This window comes from Moschus berezovskii, chromosome 8 (assembly GCF_049115385.1).
Source record: "Moschus berezovskii isolate FMDL1 chromosome 8, NW_MosBer_1.0, whole genome shotgun sequence".
Lineage (NCBI taxonomy): Eukaryota > Metazoa > Chordata > Mammalia > Artiodactyla > Moschidae > Moschus > Moschus berezovskii.
In genome coordinates this window covers 69817777-69831065 of record NC_142467.1, presented here as the reverse complement: position 1 = coordinate 69831065, position 13289 = coordinate 69817777, and the positions used below count along the sequence as shown (strand labels likewise).

Sequence of the window (13289 nt, the reverse complement as noted above, 5' to 3'; positions counted from 1 at the left end):
GAGGCTCAAGAGAATGAGCTGAGTCATGTTGTTGTATATCAGAAACCAAAACAATATCATAAAGCAATTTTCCTCCAGTTAAATATATCGCCAGTGGGAATTTGCTGTATGATTCAGGAAACTCAAACCAGGGCTCTGTGACAATTTCAAGAGATGGGATGGGGTGGGAGCTGGGAGAGAGGTTCAAGAGGGAGGGGACATATGTACACCTATGGCTGATTCATGTTGACCTATGGCAGAAACCAATACAATATTGTAAAGCAATTATCCTTCAATTAAAAATTGAAAAATATAAAATGAATAACTAAAAAAAGAATTACCTGTGAAACTTTAAAAATTAAATTAAAAAAAAGAAGAAGTGAAGTAAAGTCGCTCAGTCATGTCAGACTCTTTGCGACCCCGTGGACTGTAGCCTACCAGGCTCCCCCTTCCGTGGGATTCTCCAGGCAAGAGTACTGGAGCGGGTTGCCATTTCCTTCTCCAGGGATCTTTCCAACCCAGGGATCGAACCCGGGTCTCCTGCATTGGAGGCAGACGCTTTAACCTCTGAGCCACCAGGGAAAAAGACGACCCAAGCAAAAATAGATAATTCAACATCTGAGATAAAAAGCAGTATAGAAGCAATTAATAGAAAACTAAATGACATAGAACACACAAGTGATATGTAAGTAGATTAATGGAAATCACCTCATTAGACAGAGGAATAAATTTTTAACAATGAAACCAATATATAAGATCTATGTAATAACATTAAACATGCCAACATTCAGATCAGAGAACCCTGAAGGAGAAGCAAAAGAAGGGTATTGAAAATGTATTTGAAGAAATTATGGCTGAAAACTTCCTAAACCTAAAGAAGGGGTCAGATATCCAGATACAGGAAGCACAGATATTTTCAAATAAGATGAACCCAAACAGCACATCAAGATGGGGAACACATGTACACCCGGGGCAGATTCATGTCAATGTATGGCAAAACCAATACAATAATGTAAAGTAATTAGCCTCCAATTAAAATAAATAAATTTTTAAAAAAAGAATTAATGAAAGAGTTTTAAAAAAGATCATCACTAAAATTGTGATAAGGAGAAGAATGAAAAAATAAATAAAAGCACCAAAAAAAGACATATAATAATTAAGACAGCAAAAGTTAAAGATAAAAAGAGTTTTCTGAAGACAGAAAGAGAAAAGCAAAGAGTCACATACAAGGAAATCCCCATAAGGCTATCAGTTGATTTCTTTGCAGAAACTATGAAGACCAGAAAAGAGTGACATGACATAGTCAAAGTGCTAAAAGAAACAAACAAACAAAAAACACAACAATCTGAAACTTGGATACTCTACTCAGCGAGATTACCATTTAAAAGAACAAATAAATAACTTCTCAGACAAGCAAAAACTAAAAGAATTCAGTAATAATAAAACTATCCTAAAAGAAATGTCAATGGATTAAATCCTCCAATCAAAAGAAGTAGGGTGGTAGATTGGATTAAAAAAAAAAAAAAAGAAAAACCTCCAATAGACTACAAGTGACTCTTTTCAGGACAAAAAAATAAATAAATGAACACAGAGACTGGAAGGTAAGGGATGGAAAAAGATATTTCACGCAAACAGAAATGACAAGAAAGTGGGAATAGAAATATTCATATCAGACAAAACAAACTTTAAAACAAAGATTACAACAAAAGACAAAGAAAGGTATCATAAAATATCTTGATAAAAGGATCCATTCAAGAAAAGGACACGGCACTCATTAACATATACACACCCAATGCAGGATCACTTAAACACATGAAGCAAACACTAACAGACATTAAGGGAGAAATTGATGGTAATACCATAATACTAGAAGACTAACACCTCACTGACATCAGTGGACAGACCCAGACAGAAAATCAATAAGGCAACAGTTCAGTTCAGTTCAGTTCGGTTCAGTCGCTCAGTCGTGTCCAACTCTCCGCGACCCCATGAATCACAGCACGCCAGGCCTCCCTGTCTATCACCAACTCCCAGAGTACACTCAAACTCATGTCCACAGAGTCGGTGATGCCATCCAGCCATCTCATTCTCTGTCGTCCCTTTCTCCTCCCGCCCCCAACCTTTCCCAGCATCAGAGTCTTTTCCAGTGAGTCAACTCGCCGCATGAGGTGGCCAAAGTATTGCAGTTTCAGCTTTAGCATCAGTCCCTCCAATGAACATCCAGGATTGATCTCCTTTAGAATGGACTGGTTGGATCTCCTTGCAGTATAAGGGACTCTCAAGAGTCTTCTCCAACACCACAGTTCAAAAGCATCGATTCTTCGGCGATCAGCTTTCTTCACAGTCCAACTCTCACATCCATACATGACCACGGGAAAAACTATTGCCTTGACTAGACGGACCTTGGTTGGCAAAGTAATGTCTCTGCTTATGATGCAACTGGACCTAACCAGTTGCTGTTAACTGATATCTACAGAACATTGATTTCAAAAACAGCAGAATACACACTCTTTTCAAGTGTACATGGAAACCTCTAAGACAGATCATAAATTATATGCCAATAAATTGGGCAGCATAGAAGAAATGCACAAATTTCAAGAAATATTCAGTTTGTCAAGACTGAGTTAAGATACAGACAATATGAACAGACTGATTATTAGTGAAATTGAGTTTGTATTTAAAAATAATAAATAAATGACAACATAAACCTCCCAGCAAGCAGAAATCTAGGACTGAAAGGCTTTACAGGGAAATTCTACTAAATGTATAAAAAAGAACTATACCTATCCTGCTCAAGCTATTACAAAATATTGAAGAGGAGGGAATAATCCCAAATTCATTCTACAAGGCCACCATTACCCTGATACCTGAACCAGACAAAGTACTAGTATTACCAAAAACAAAAACAGAAAATTATAGGACAGTATCTTTGTAGAATACAGATGCAAAAATTCTATAATACTCCTAGAGAAGAACATAGGCAAAACACTCCATGACATAAATCACAACAGGATCCTCTATGGCCCACCTCCCAGAGTAATGGAAACATAAGCAAAATTAAACAAATGGGACCTAGTTAAACTTAAAAGCTTTTGCACAACAAAGGAAACTATAAGCAAGGTGAAAAGACAGCCTTCAGAATGGGAGAAAATCATAGCAAACAAAGCAACTGACAAAGAATTAATCTCAAAAATATACAAGCAGCTCCTGCAGCTCAATTCCAGAGAAATAAATGACCCAATCAAAAAATGGGCCAAAGAACTAAACAGACATTTCTCCAAAGAAGACACACAGATGGCTAACAAAGACATGGAAAGATGCTCCACATCACTCATTATCAGAGAAATGCAAATCAAAACTACAATGAGGTACCATCTCTCACCTGTCAGAATGGCTGCTATCAAAAAGTCTACAAACAATAAACGCTGGAGAGGGTGTGGAGAAAACGGAACCCTCTTACACTGTTGGTGGGTATGCAAACTAGTACAACCACTATGGAGAACAGTGTGGAGATTGCTTAAAAAACTGGAAATAGAACTACCATATGACCCAGCAATCCCACTGCTGGGCATACACACCGAGGAAACAAGAATTGAAAGAGACACATGTACCCCAATGTTCATCACAGCACCGTTTACAATAACTAGGACATGGAAGCAACCTAGATGTCCATCACTAGATGAATGGATAAGAAAGCTATGGTACATATACACAATGTAATATTACTCAGCTATTTAAAAAATGCATTTGAATCAGTTCTAATGATGTGGATGAAACTGGAGCCTGTTATACAGAGTGAAGTAAGTCAGAACAAAAACACCAATACAGTATATTAATGCATACATATCGAATTTAGAAAGATGGTAATGATGACCCTATATGCGAGACAGCAAAAGAGACACAGATATAAAGAACAGACTTTTGGACTCTGTGGAAGAAGGCAAGGGTAGGATGATATGAGAGAATAGCACTGAAACATGTATATTACCATGTGTGAAATCAATGGCCAGTCCAGGTTCAGTGCATGAGAAAGGGTGCTCAGGGCCAGTGTATTGGAATGTTCCTGAGGGATGGGATGGGGAGGGATGTGGGAAGGGGGTTCAGCATGGGGAACACATGTACACCCATGTCTGATTCATGTCAACGTATGGCAAAAACCACTACAATATTGTAAAGTAATTAGCTCCCAATTAAAATAAATTAATTAATTTTTTTTAATTCTCAGAATATTAGCAAATCAAATCCAACAATACATTAAAAGGATCAATACCATGTCAAGTTGGACTCATTCCAGGGTCACACAATGGTTCAACATAAACAAATTAATCCATGTGATACACCACATTAACAAAAGGACAAAAACCACATGATTATTTCAAAAATACAAAAACAGTGCTTGACAAAAGTTAACATTCATGATAAAAACTCACATGAAAGTGGGTACAGACAAGTCATTGTTATTGTTCGGTCACCAAGTCATGTCTGACTCTTTGTGACCCCATGAACTGCAGCACACCAAGTTTCCCTGTCTTTCACTATCTCCCTGAGTTTGCTCAAACTCATGTCCATTGAGTCAGTGATGCCACCTAACCACCTCATCCTCTGTCACACCCTTCTCCTCTTGCCCTCAATTTTTCCCAGCATCAGCGTCTTTTCCAATGAATCGGTATTTCGCATCCTGTTACCAAAGTATTGGAGCTTCAGCATCAGTTCTTCCAATGAATATTCAGGGTTGATAACCTTTAGGATGGACTGGTTTGATCTCCTTGCTGTCCAAGGGACTCTCAAGAGTCTTCTCCAGCACCTCAGTTCAAAAGCATTAATTCTTCAGTGCTCAGCTTTCTTTCTGGTCCAAATCTCACATCCATACATGACCAGTGGAGAAACATAGCTTTGTCTCTATGGATTTCTGTCAGCAAAGTGATGCCTCTGCTTTTTAACATGCCATCTCAGTTTGTCAAAGCTTTTATTTCCAGGAGCAAGCATCTTTTAATTTCATGGCTGCAGTCACCATCTGCAGTGATTTTGGAACCCAAGAAAGTAAAATCCGTCCCTGTTTCCACTTTTTCCCCATCTATTTGCAATGACATGCTAGGAGGGGTCATATGCCAATATAATAAAAGCCATTTATGACAAACCCATTTATGACAAAATATGTTATTATTTATAACATAATAAACTTTGAAAAGCTGAAACCTTTCCTAATAAATATAGAAACAAGACAAGGACGTTCACTCTCACCACTTTTATTTAACATAGTGTTGGAACTCCGAGCCACAGAAATCAGATAAGGAAAACAAATAAATGTTATTCAAATTGGAAACAAACAAGTAAAACTGTCACTGCATGCAGATGCCATGGTACTTTATATAGAGAACCCTAAAGAACTAATCAAGGAATTCCGTAAAGTTGCATGAATGAGATTAACATACAAAATTCTGTTGTGTTTCTATGTAATAATAATGAAATATCAGAAAAAGAAAGTTTTTTTAAAAATCCCATTTAAAGTTGCATGAAAAAAAGCAGCCTTAAGAATACATTTAATCAAGTAGAAGACTTATACTCTGAAAACTGAAACATTAATGAAGGAAATTCAAGATGATTCAAAGAAATTGAATGATATCTAATGGTCTTGAATTGGAAGACATAATAGCGTTAAAATGATCATACCATTCAAAGCTCAGAAAAGAAAATACAATGCTCAAAACAGAAAAAAATATTTGCAAGTCATTTATCTGACAAGGCATTGTTTTAGTATACATCGTATAACAGAATACCATAAACTTGATGACTTATAAAGAATAGAAGTTTATTCCTCACAGTTCTGGAAGCTAGGAATTCCAAGATAGATGGATGCCTGATAGATGCAGGGTGTAGATGTCACTAGTCTTTAGGGGAACTCAAATTAAATCACAATTAGATGCTATTTCACACCAATTAGAATGACCATGGTAAAACTCACACACAAACACAAACTTATGCACACACTGAAAATAAATGTTGGCAAGGAGAGTGAAAAGGTTAGCTTGAAGCTCAACATTCAGAAAACTAAGATCATGGCATCTGGTCCCATCACTTCATGGGAAATAGATGGAAAAACAGTGGAAACAGTGTCAGACTTTATTTTTTGGGGCTCCAAAATCACTGCAGATGCTGATTGCAGCCATGAAATTAAAAGACGCTTGCTCCTTGGAAGGAAAGTTATGACCAACATAGATAGTATATTAAAAAGCAGAGACATTACTTTGCCAACCAAGGTCCGTCTAGTCAAAGGCTATGGTTTTTCCCGTGGTCATGTATGTATGTGAGAGTTGGACTGTGAAGAAAGCTGATCGCCGAAGAATTGATGCTTTTGAATTGTGGTACTGGAGAAGACTCTTGAGAGTCCCTTGGACTGCAAGGAGATCCAACCAGTCCATTCTAAAGGAGATCAATCCTGGGTGTTCATTGGAAGGACTGATGCTAAAGCTGAAACTGCAATACTTTGGCCACCTCATGCGACGAGTTGACTCACTGAAAAAGACTCTGATGGTGGGAAAGGTTGGGGGCGGGAGGAGACGGGGATGACAGAGAATGAGATGGCTGGATAGCATCACCGACTCGATGGACATGAGTTTGAGTGTACTCCGGGAGTTGGTGATGGACAGGGAGGCCTGGCGTGCTGTGATTCATGGGGTTGCAGAGAGTCGGACACGACTGAGCGACTGAACTGAACTGAACTGAACTGAAGACAGTGGAGAAATTGAAATACTGAGCATTTCTTTTGGGAATGTAAAATGGTCCAGCTGCAGTAGAACACAGTATAGAAATTCTTCAAAAAATTAAACACAGAATTACATATGAGCCAGAAATTTTACTTCTGGATATGTATCCAAAAGAAGTGAAGGCAGAGACTCAAGCAGATATTTGTACACCTTCTATTTTTCTTGTGTGCATTCTAAAGTCTTTCCTAATTGATCAGACAGTTACTCTGGAATCTGGAATAAATTCAAGTAACTCTCAGGGGACAGAATTAATTAAAGTCTTATGGCAGATTTCCCAATGGCTAAGACCTGAGGGAGTCTCCAAAGCAGTTACATAATGGCAGACATTGATTTCATCAGGCATTTCCCCTGACAGATGCACTGTCTTATACTTATTTCTCATGTCCTGGCAGATCACAGCCCACTGCAATGTGTCCTCCATTGGTTGGGCTGTGTTTTCCTCCATGAATGTCAAGCCAATCACATGGATGAATCTAAACACAAAGAATAGATCTGATTCCCTTGGGGAAAGCCAATTTTCCAAGGTCAATGATGACTGTGCATAGGAGGTTTATCTATTGCCTGGTATGTTGGGACTAATAATCTGATGTTTGCCCAGCATGATGTAAAGTCAATGTCCATTTCTTCAAGGTGCATTAACTATACCTCCCTTCAGCAGTTAATAAATGTTTCACCTTCACTGGCCCTGAAATCTACAATTAGGGAATCCTAGACACATAATCTGAGTAGGGCCAGTGGTTTTAGATGGAAGAAGTGAAGAGCTGAATTGAGGCTAGTGGCCTGGGCTGAAGACAAGCATTGGGAGCAACAGAGAGAAGGCCACTGGGCCATGTCCTTTTCTCTCGCTCCATCTCCCTCCTTCAGCATCACCCCAGATGTCGCAGTCCTGATGTGGTTCTCAGTTAAGGTGAGACAGGGGAGCAGGATTGTCTATGTGTGGTCCTGGGTACACTGGGGACTGAAGAGGTTGAACAGCCTGAACAGGAGAGACCAAGGAGGGAAGAGCGTGGTAGTCATCCTCAGGTAAGAGGCCGCACATGGACTCTGGGAGTACTTGCTCCAAATCAAGGCTCTGTGCTTATTTATCATTTAATCTTAGACATGTGAGGTAATGTCTATGCTGGAATCCCCAATCTGCAAAATAGCATCTAGCACACTGGGAGAGCAATTAGTAAGTGCAAAGCAGTTAAAACTGTGGCCTGCTCATAGTTAAGACTTAATTCACATTTACTATCACTGTTTCAGCTCTTATTATCTGTCCTGTGTGTTGGCCTTTGTTCTTGTCCAGGAATTTATTTGAAAATTTAAAATTAATTATTTCAGTAGAAAAGAATCTGCCTGCCAGCACAGGAGACACAAGAGACACAAGAGACAAGATCTCCCTGGATCAGGAAGATCCCCTGGGGTAGGAAATTGCAACCCACTCAAGTACTCTTGCCTAGAACATTCCATGGACAGAGAAGCTTGGTGGCCTACTGTCCATGGAATCACAAAGAATCAGACAGGACTGAGCACATACACACATTTATTCTTTTCAAGTTTTGGTAAAAAAAACAGTAAAAATCTGGCATTTTCTTGTTCATGAAGGGAATCAGGTTAGATGAAACCTGAACCATCCAAGTCAAATGAAAATCAGCCTCCAAGGAAGATTAGATAGAAGGCCCTCCTTGTGCATTCCAGTATCTACCAATCATGCCTCATTGAATGCCAATTTATGTTTATGTTCTGAGAAAATAAGAGCAAATTTCCTCATAGGTGGCCCTCCACATTTCAGCAGCTCAAGAAGGAAGTAACAAATTATTACTTACATAAGACAGTTCTGTTGGGATTCCCAGGAGAAATTGATCCTAATGGGATTCCTTGTATGCTTCTTTGTCTCCCCCTTCCCTCTTCCTTTCTTATCTTCTTTCCACTATATTAAGTAGTCTTGTATGCCAGGCACTATGTTTTAGCAGTGAAGGTTACAAAAATTAATGAGGAAGTCAAATTTCTCACAAACTGGGGGACAAGTAGTAGACATATGAACAAAGAACCAAAATGCCTATTATTCAAATGTAAAACATTTTTATGAGAACCCTGATAGTAAATGTGTTGATGAATAGTGCCAAAACTGCATCAGTCATTTAAGACTGCCTCTCTACCTAAGATGGAGAAGGAAATGGCAACCCACTCCAGTATTCTTGCCTAGAGAATCCCGTGGACAGAGGAGCCTGGTGGGCTGCCATCTATGGGGTCGCACAGAGTCAGACACGACTGGAGCGACTTAGCATTCATGCATGCATTGGAGAAGGAAATGGCAACCCGCTCCAATATTCTTGCCTGGAGAATCCCAGGAACAGAGGAGCCTGGTGGGCTGCCATCTATGGGGTCGCACAGAGTCGGACACAACTGAAGCAACCTAGCAGCAGCAGCAGTTCTACCTAAGAATTGCATTACCAGTTATTGTTTAAGATTCAAAGGCATGTTTTTATTTTTAAAAAATCCTCTGTAGAGAACTCAAAAGCTTTTTCCCACATCAGCATATAATGTACTTTGAAAGTGGAATCGATCTTAGAGGGAATTACCTCATCAACTTCCACTCAAGAGACAGAAATGTCTCATCCAAGCCCTGAAGGCTAGAGAGATATAGCAAGAATGAATGTCTCTGAAGAGAAGCATTGTACAAAGAACTGACTGTTGGCACCCAAGAATAGCCTATGAGATCAGGGAAGGGAAGGACAGAGATGGGAAAAAATACAAGAGACCAGCCCTTCACATTTCTATTTCATCATCCCAGGTTTGGGAAGAAGTCCAAAAGTTAGGTTTTCCATTTCATCTCATATCATCTATGGAAAGCTCCCAATTTACAATCAGGGTCATGAGAGCATAAATTCACTCATCCAAATTGTTCTGAATACATACAAGAGGGCTTCCATGTGGTCAAATTTTACCTAATTTTATGAACTGAATTTTTTTTACCTAGTCATATACATATCTTTAAATTTATAAATCTTGAGTTGCAAACTCATGTATCTTTACCAAACATATTTTTAAAAAGCGTGATATGTCTAGAGCTGAGATAAGAAGAAGCAGTGGAGGCTGAACCAAATTAGAAAATGTACGGCCCTTTCCATTCCGTCGCTCAGTCGTGTCCGACTCTATACGGCCCCGTGGACTGTAGCCTACCAGGCTTCTCCATCCATGGGATTCTCCAGGCAAGAATACTGGAGTGGGTTACCATTTCCTTCTCCAGGGGATCTTCCCGACCTAGGGATCGAACCCGGGTCTCCCACATTGGAGGCAGACGCTTTAACCTCTGAGCCACCTACATCTTAAGATGCACTGGTCAAACAATTCATCAGTATATCAGCGTGATATGTTTTTGAGCCACCTGTGTGCTCAATTCAAAACAGTGCCTGTAATTAGAAAATTTGCTTGGTTTTCCTTTATTAAATATGATTAAGAATATCTAACAAGGTGGCTCAGATGGTAAAGAATCTGCCTGCAATGTAGGAAACCCCAGTTTGATCCCTGCATAGGGAAGATCCCCTGGAGAAGAGAATGGCAACCCACTCCAGTAATTTTGCCTGAAGAATTCCATGGACAGAGGAGCCTGGCCCACTACAGTTCATGGGATCACAAAGAAAGGAACATGACTGAGAGATTTACACTTTCACTGTGCTTGAAGCAATTACCTGTGAAGGCTATTTACCCTTACTTTGAAGAAGGTATTTCTGAAACTATGTGAGTGCAGATGGGCTTAAAACACTTATTTTTTCACAGAGAAACATTTTCACATCTCATTATAAGTAAATTGACAAATGCCATTCTCATATGTGTAAAGCATCTGAGAATGCTGAGGTTACTATGAACTTTCAAATTTGAATAAAATTGACTCAAATGTATATGCAAAAGGAAGCCCTAGCAAACGCTAGCATCTCCTCAAATGTCTATAGACTCCTGTGATTGAAGGTTTAGGAAGCAGCTGAGTATCTCCAGTTCTGAATTGTGGCTTCTGTCTTTCATTCATTACCTGATTTATGTTGCCAATCCACGCATGCATTTCCTTCTCGTTTCACAACAGCCCTTGCTAGATACTACTGCTGCCCTGCTCTTTCACTTCACAGATGCCTCCAACAAAAAGCTACTTGCATAACAGACTGCCCTAAGTTTAAGGACAATAAAAGATGCCTATATACCAGAAGCACACACACATAACAATATTAACATGAATCATACGCTTGCGATTCATGGGGCTGCAATGAGTCGGACACGATTGAGCGACTGAACTGAACTGAACAGAAAACAGACATGTAAATAAAAATTGTTAATATGGTAAGAGGTTGTATTAAGATGGTGATCTCCAAGCTCATAGATAATAAAATCCACTATGTTTTCTTATTTGAAAAATAAATAAATAAATAAAAAATAAAAATCTTTGGCTGTCCTACCCCTGGAATTTCTCACCAGTCAGTATCCTCTAAAGAATCCAGTCAGTTCTTTTTGACCCATCTCCTCTGATCTGTTCATGTTGATATCAACCACAAATTCATGTTAATGGTGCAGCCAAAGTTTTTAGATATTCCATCCTTCAGCCACAGGAGCTCATAACCAAGGGTATTTTCCTGAAAAGAGAGCTTCTTTTCTAATAAGATATACCGTTATCCCAGCTATTAAATATTTTTTATCTTTTTTTCCTTTGCACTGAAGAATCTTCAACAAGAGTGTTTTCAGTAAAGTCACAAGAAAAATAAAAGGCAGGCAGGGCTTCATTAGAGTTGCACTTTTAAAATTTTGTTTCCTCCATATCCTCTAGTTCTAGTCTGGAGATTGGAACATGGATGGAAAGAATGAAACATTGACTGATTTCTTTCTCCTGGGACTTTTCCCAGAGCTGCAGTACATCAGCATCCTCATCACCTCCATTCTTCTGGTCTACATCATCGCCTTCACTGGCAATGCCATCCTAATCCTCTTGATTTGGGTGGACTCCCACCTCCACACCCCCATGTATATACTGCTCAGCCATCTCTCTCTCATTGACTTGGCCTTAATTTCTACCACAGTTCCAAAAATGGCCATCAACTTTTTCTCTGGGAAGAAAAACATCTCAAAAGTTGTCTGTGGAACCCAGATTTTCTTTTTCTTTGCCCTCGGGGGTGGTGAGTGTCTCCTTTTGACCCTTATGTCTTATGACCGCTATGTGGCCATTTGCAACCCCCTGAGATACACAATCATCATGAACCCAAGAGTCTGCCTGCAGATGGCTCTAGTGTCCTGGGGCGGAGGTGCCCTAAATTCCCTCTTCAATACCATCTACACCATGCATTTCCCCTTCTGTGGCTCCAGGGAGATCCACCACTTCTTCTGTGAGATGCCTGCTGTCCTAAAGCTCTCTTGCGAAGACACTTCCCTCTATGAGATGGTGGTGTCTGTCATCTGCATTGTATTTATCCTTCTTCCATTAGGGCTCATCATGGCTTCCTACATGCTCATCTTCCTCACAGTCCTCCACATGAACTCACCAGAGGGCAGGAAGAAAGCCCTGGCTGTATGCTCTTCTCATTTGGCTGTAGTGAGCCTCTACTATGGGCCGGCCATGATCATCTATATGACTCCCCACTCCTTTCACACTTCAGAGCAGGATGAAATACTCTCCATGATTAATACCATCTTCACCCCCATGCTCAACCCTCTCATTTACAGTCTGAGGAACAAGGAGGTGCTGGGTGCTCTGAGAAAAGCAATGAACAGAAAATTCATTTTGAGTTAGAAAATCTATCTTCATTCTGTAAATAGTCTGCACATCTACAGAAACTCTGGAACCACAAAATAGAATACAAGCTACATCTCTATACTTACAGTATCTAAGAGGTAAATATTTATCCCTTGAAGTATTTCCTATACTTTGGCTCATAACTTGGCAGAACAAATCTGAGAATATGGATATCTGGGCATGACCCTGGCATGGATATTTGCCAGTTGTGTGAAAAGCTATATAAGGAAATTCTCTTATTTGTGCCAATTAAGGAATTCTATTCAGACTTGATGGTAATTTCCAGATCTAAAATGTTTCCAATTCTATTCTAGGATTCTGTGACACTGTTGGAGGATGCCTCAGTTTCAATATCTTGTTCATACTCTTTTTACAGTAAATTTTGAAGTCCATACTCCAAAAATGGGCATAAGGATGCTTGTTTAGTAGTAAATATTGAAATTTTACAACATCAAGTCACTCTGGGCTTTTTAGTGATCCAGTCCAATTTTTGGTGGATGTGTGAATTCCTGCAAAACGGTCTGTGGCCAATTCATTTATGAAAAGATTCTCAAAAGTAGAACAAGGAATGGCAGGTTTTTGAGCCAACCCATGCTAAGAACTAGTCATAAGAATGTGCTTTTCATATTGCCAGGTTTCCTGGGAGATTGTAGCCCAGCCTTTTGTTTATATAGAACAGAAAACTAATAAAAGAATTTGTCCAAGTTTGAAGAACAATACTTGATGAGAAAGCAGACATGGCAAGGGACGCAAAGAGCAGGTAGTGGGTTGCTGCCACACTTGCTGTTCAC

The 13289-nt window shown here is 39.5% G+C and overlaps 1 protein-coding gene across 1 annotated transcript; it reads left to right on the top strand.

The window, feature by feature from the left end:
• The first annotated feature begins 11559 nt into the window (after positions 1-11559).
• Positions 11560-12495, top strand: LOC129559102 (olfactory receptor 2M2-like). Its single transcript, XM_055430585.2, has one exon. It carries the CDS (start codon positions 11560-11562, stop codon positions 12493-12495), a length of 936 nt encoding a protein of 311 aa, XP_055286560.2.
• Positions 12496-13289: the final 794 nt, after the last annotated feature.

What these genes read in the sequence shown, in the direction of transcription:
- LOC129559102 (XM_055430585.2), top strand. Translation starts at nt 11,560, where the DNA reads ATGGATGGAAAGAATGAAACATTGACTGATTTCTTTCTCCTGGGACTT.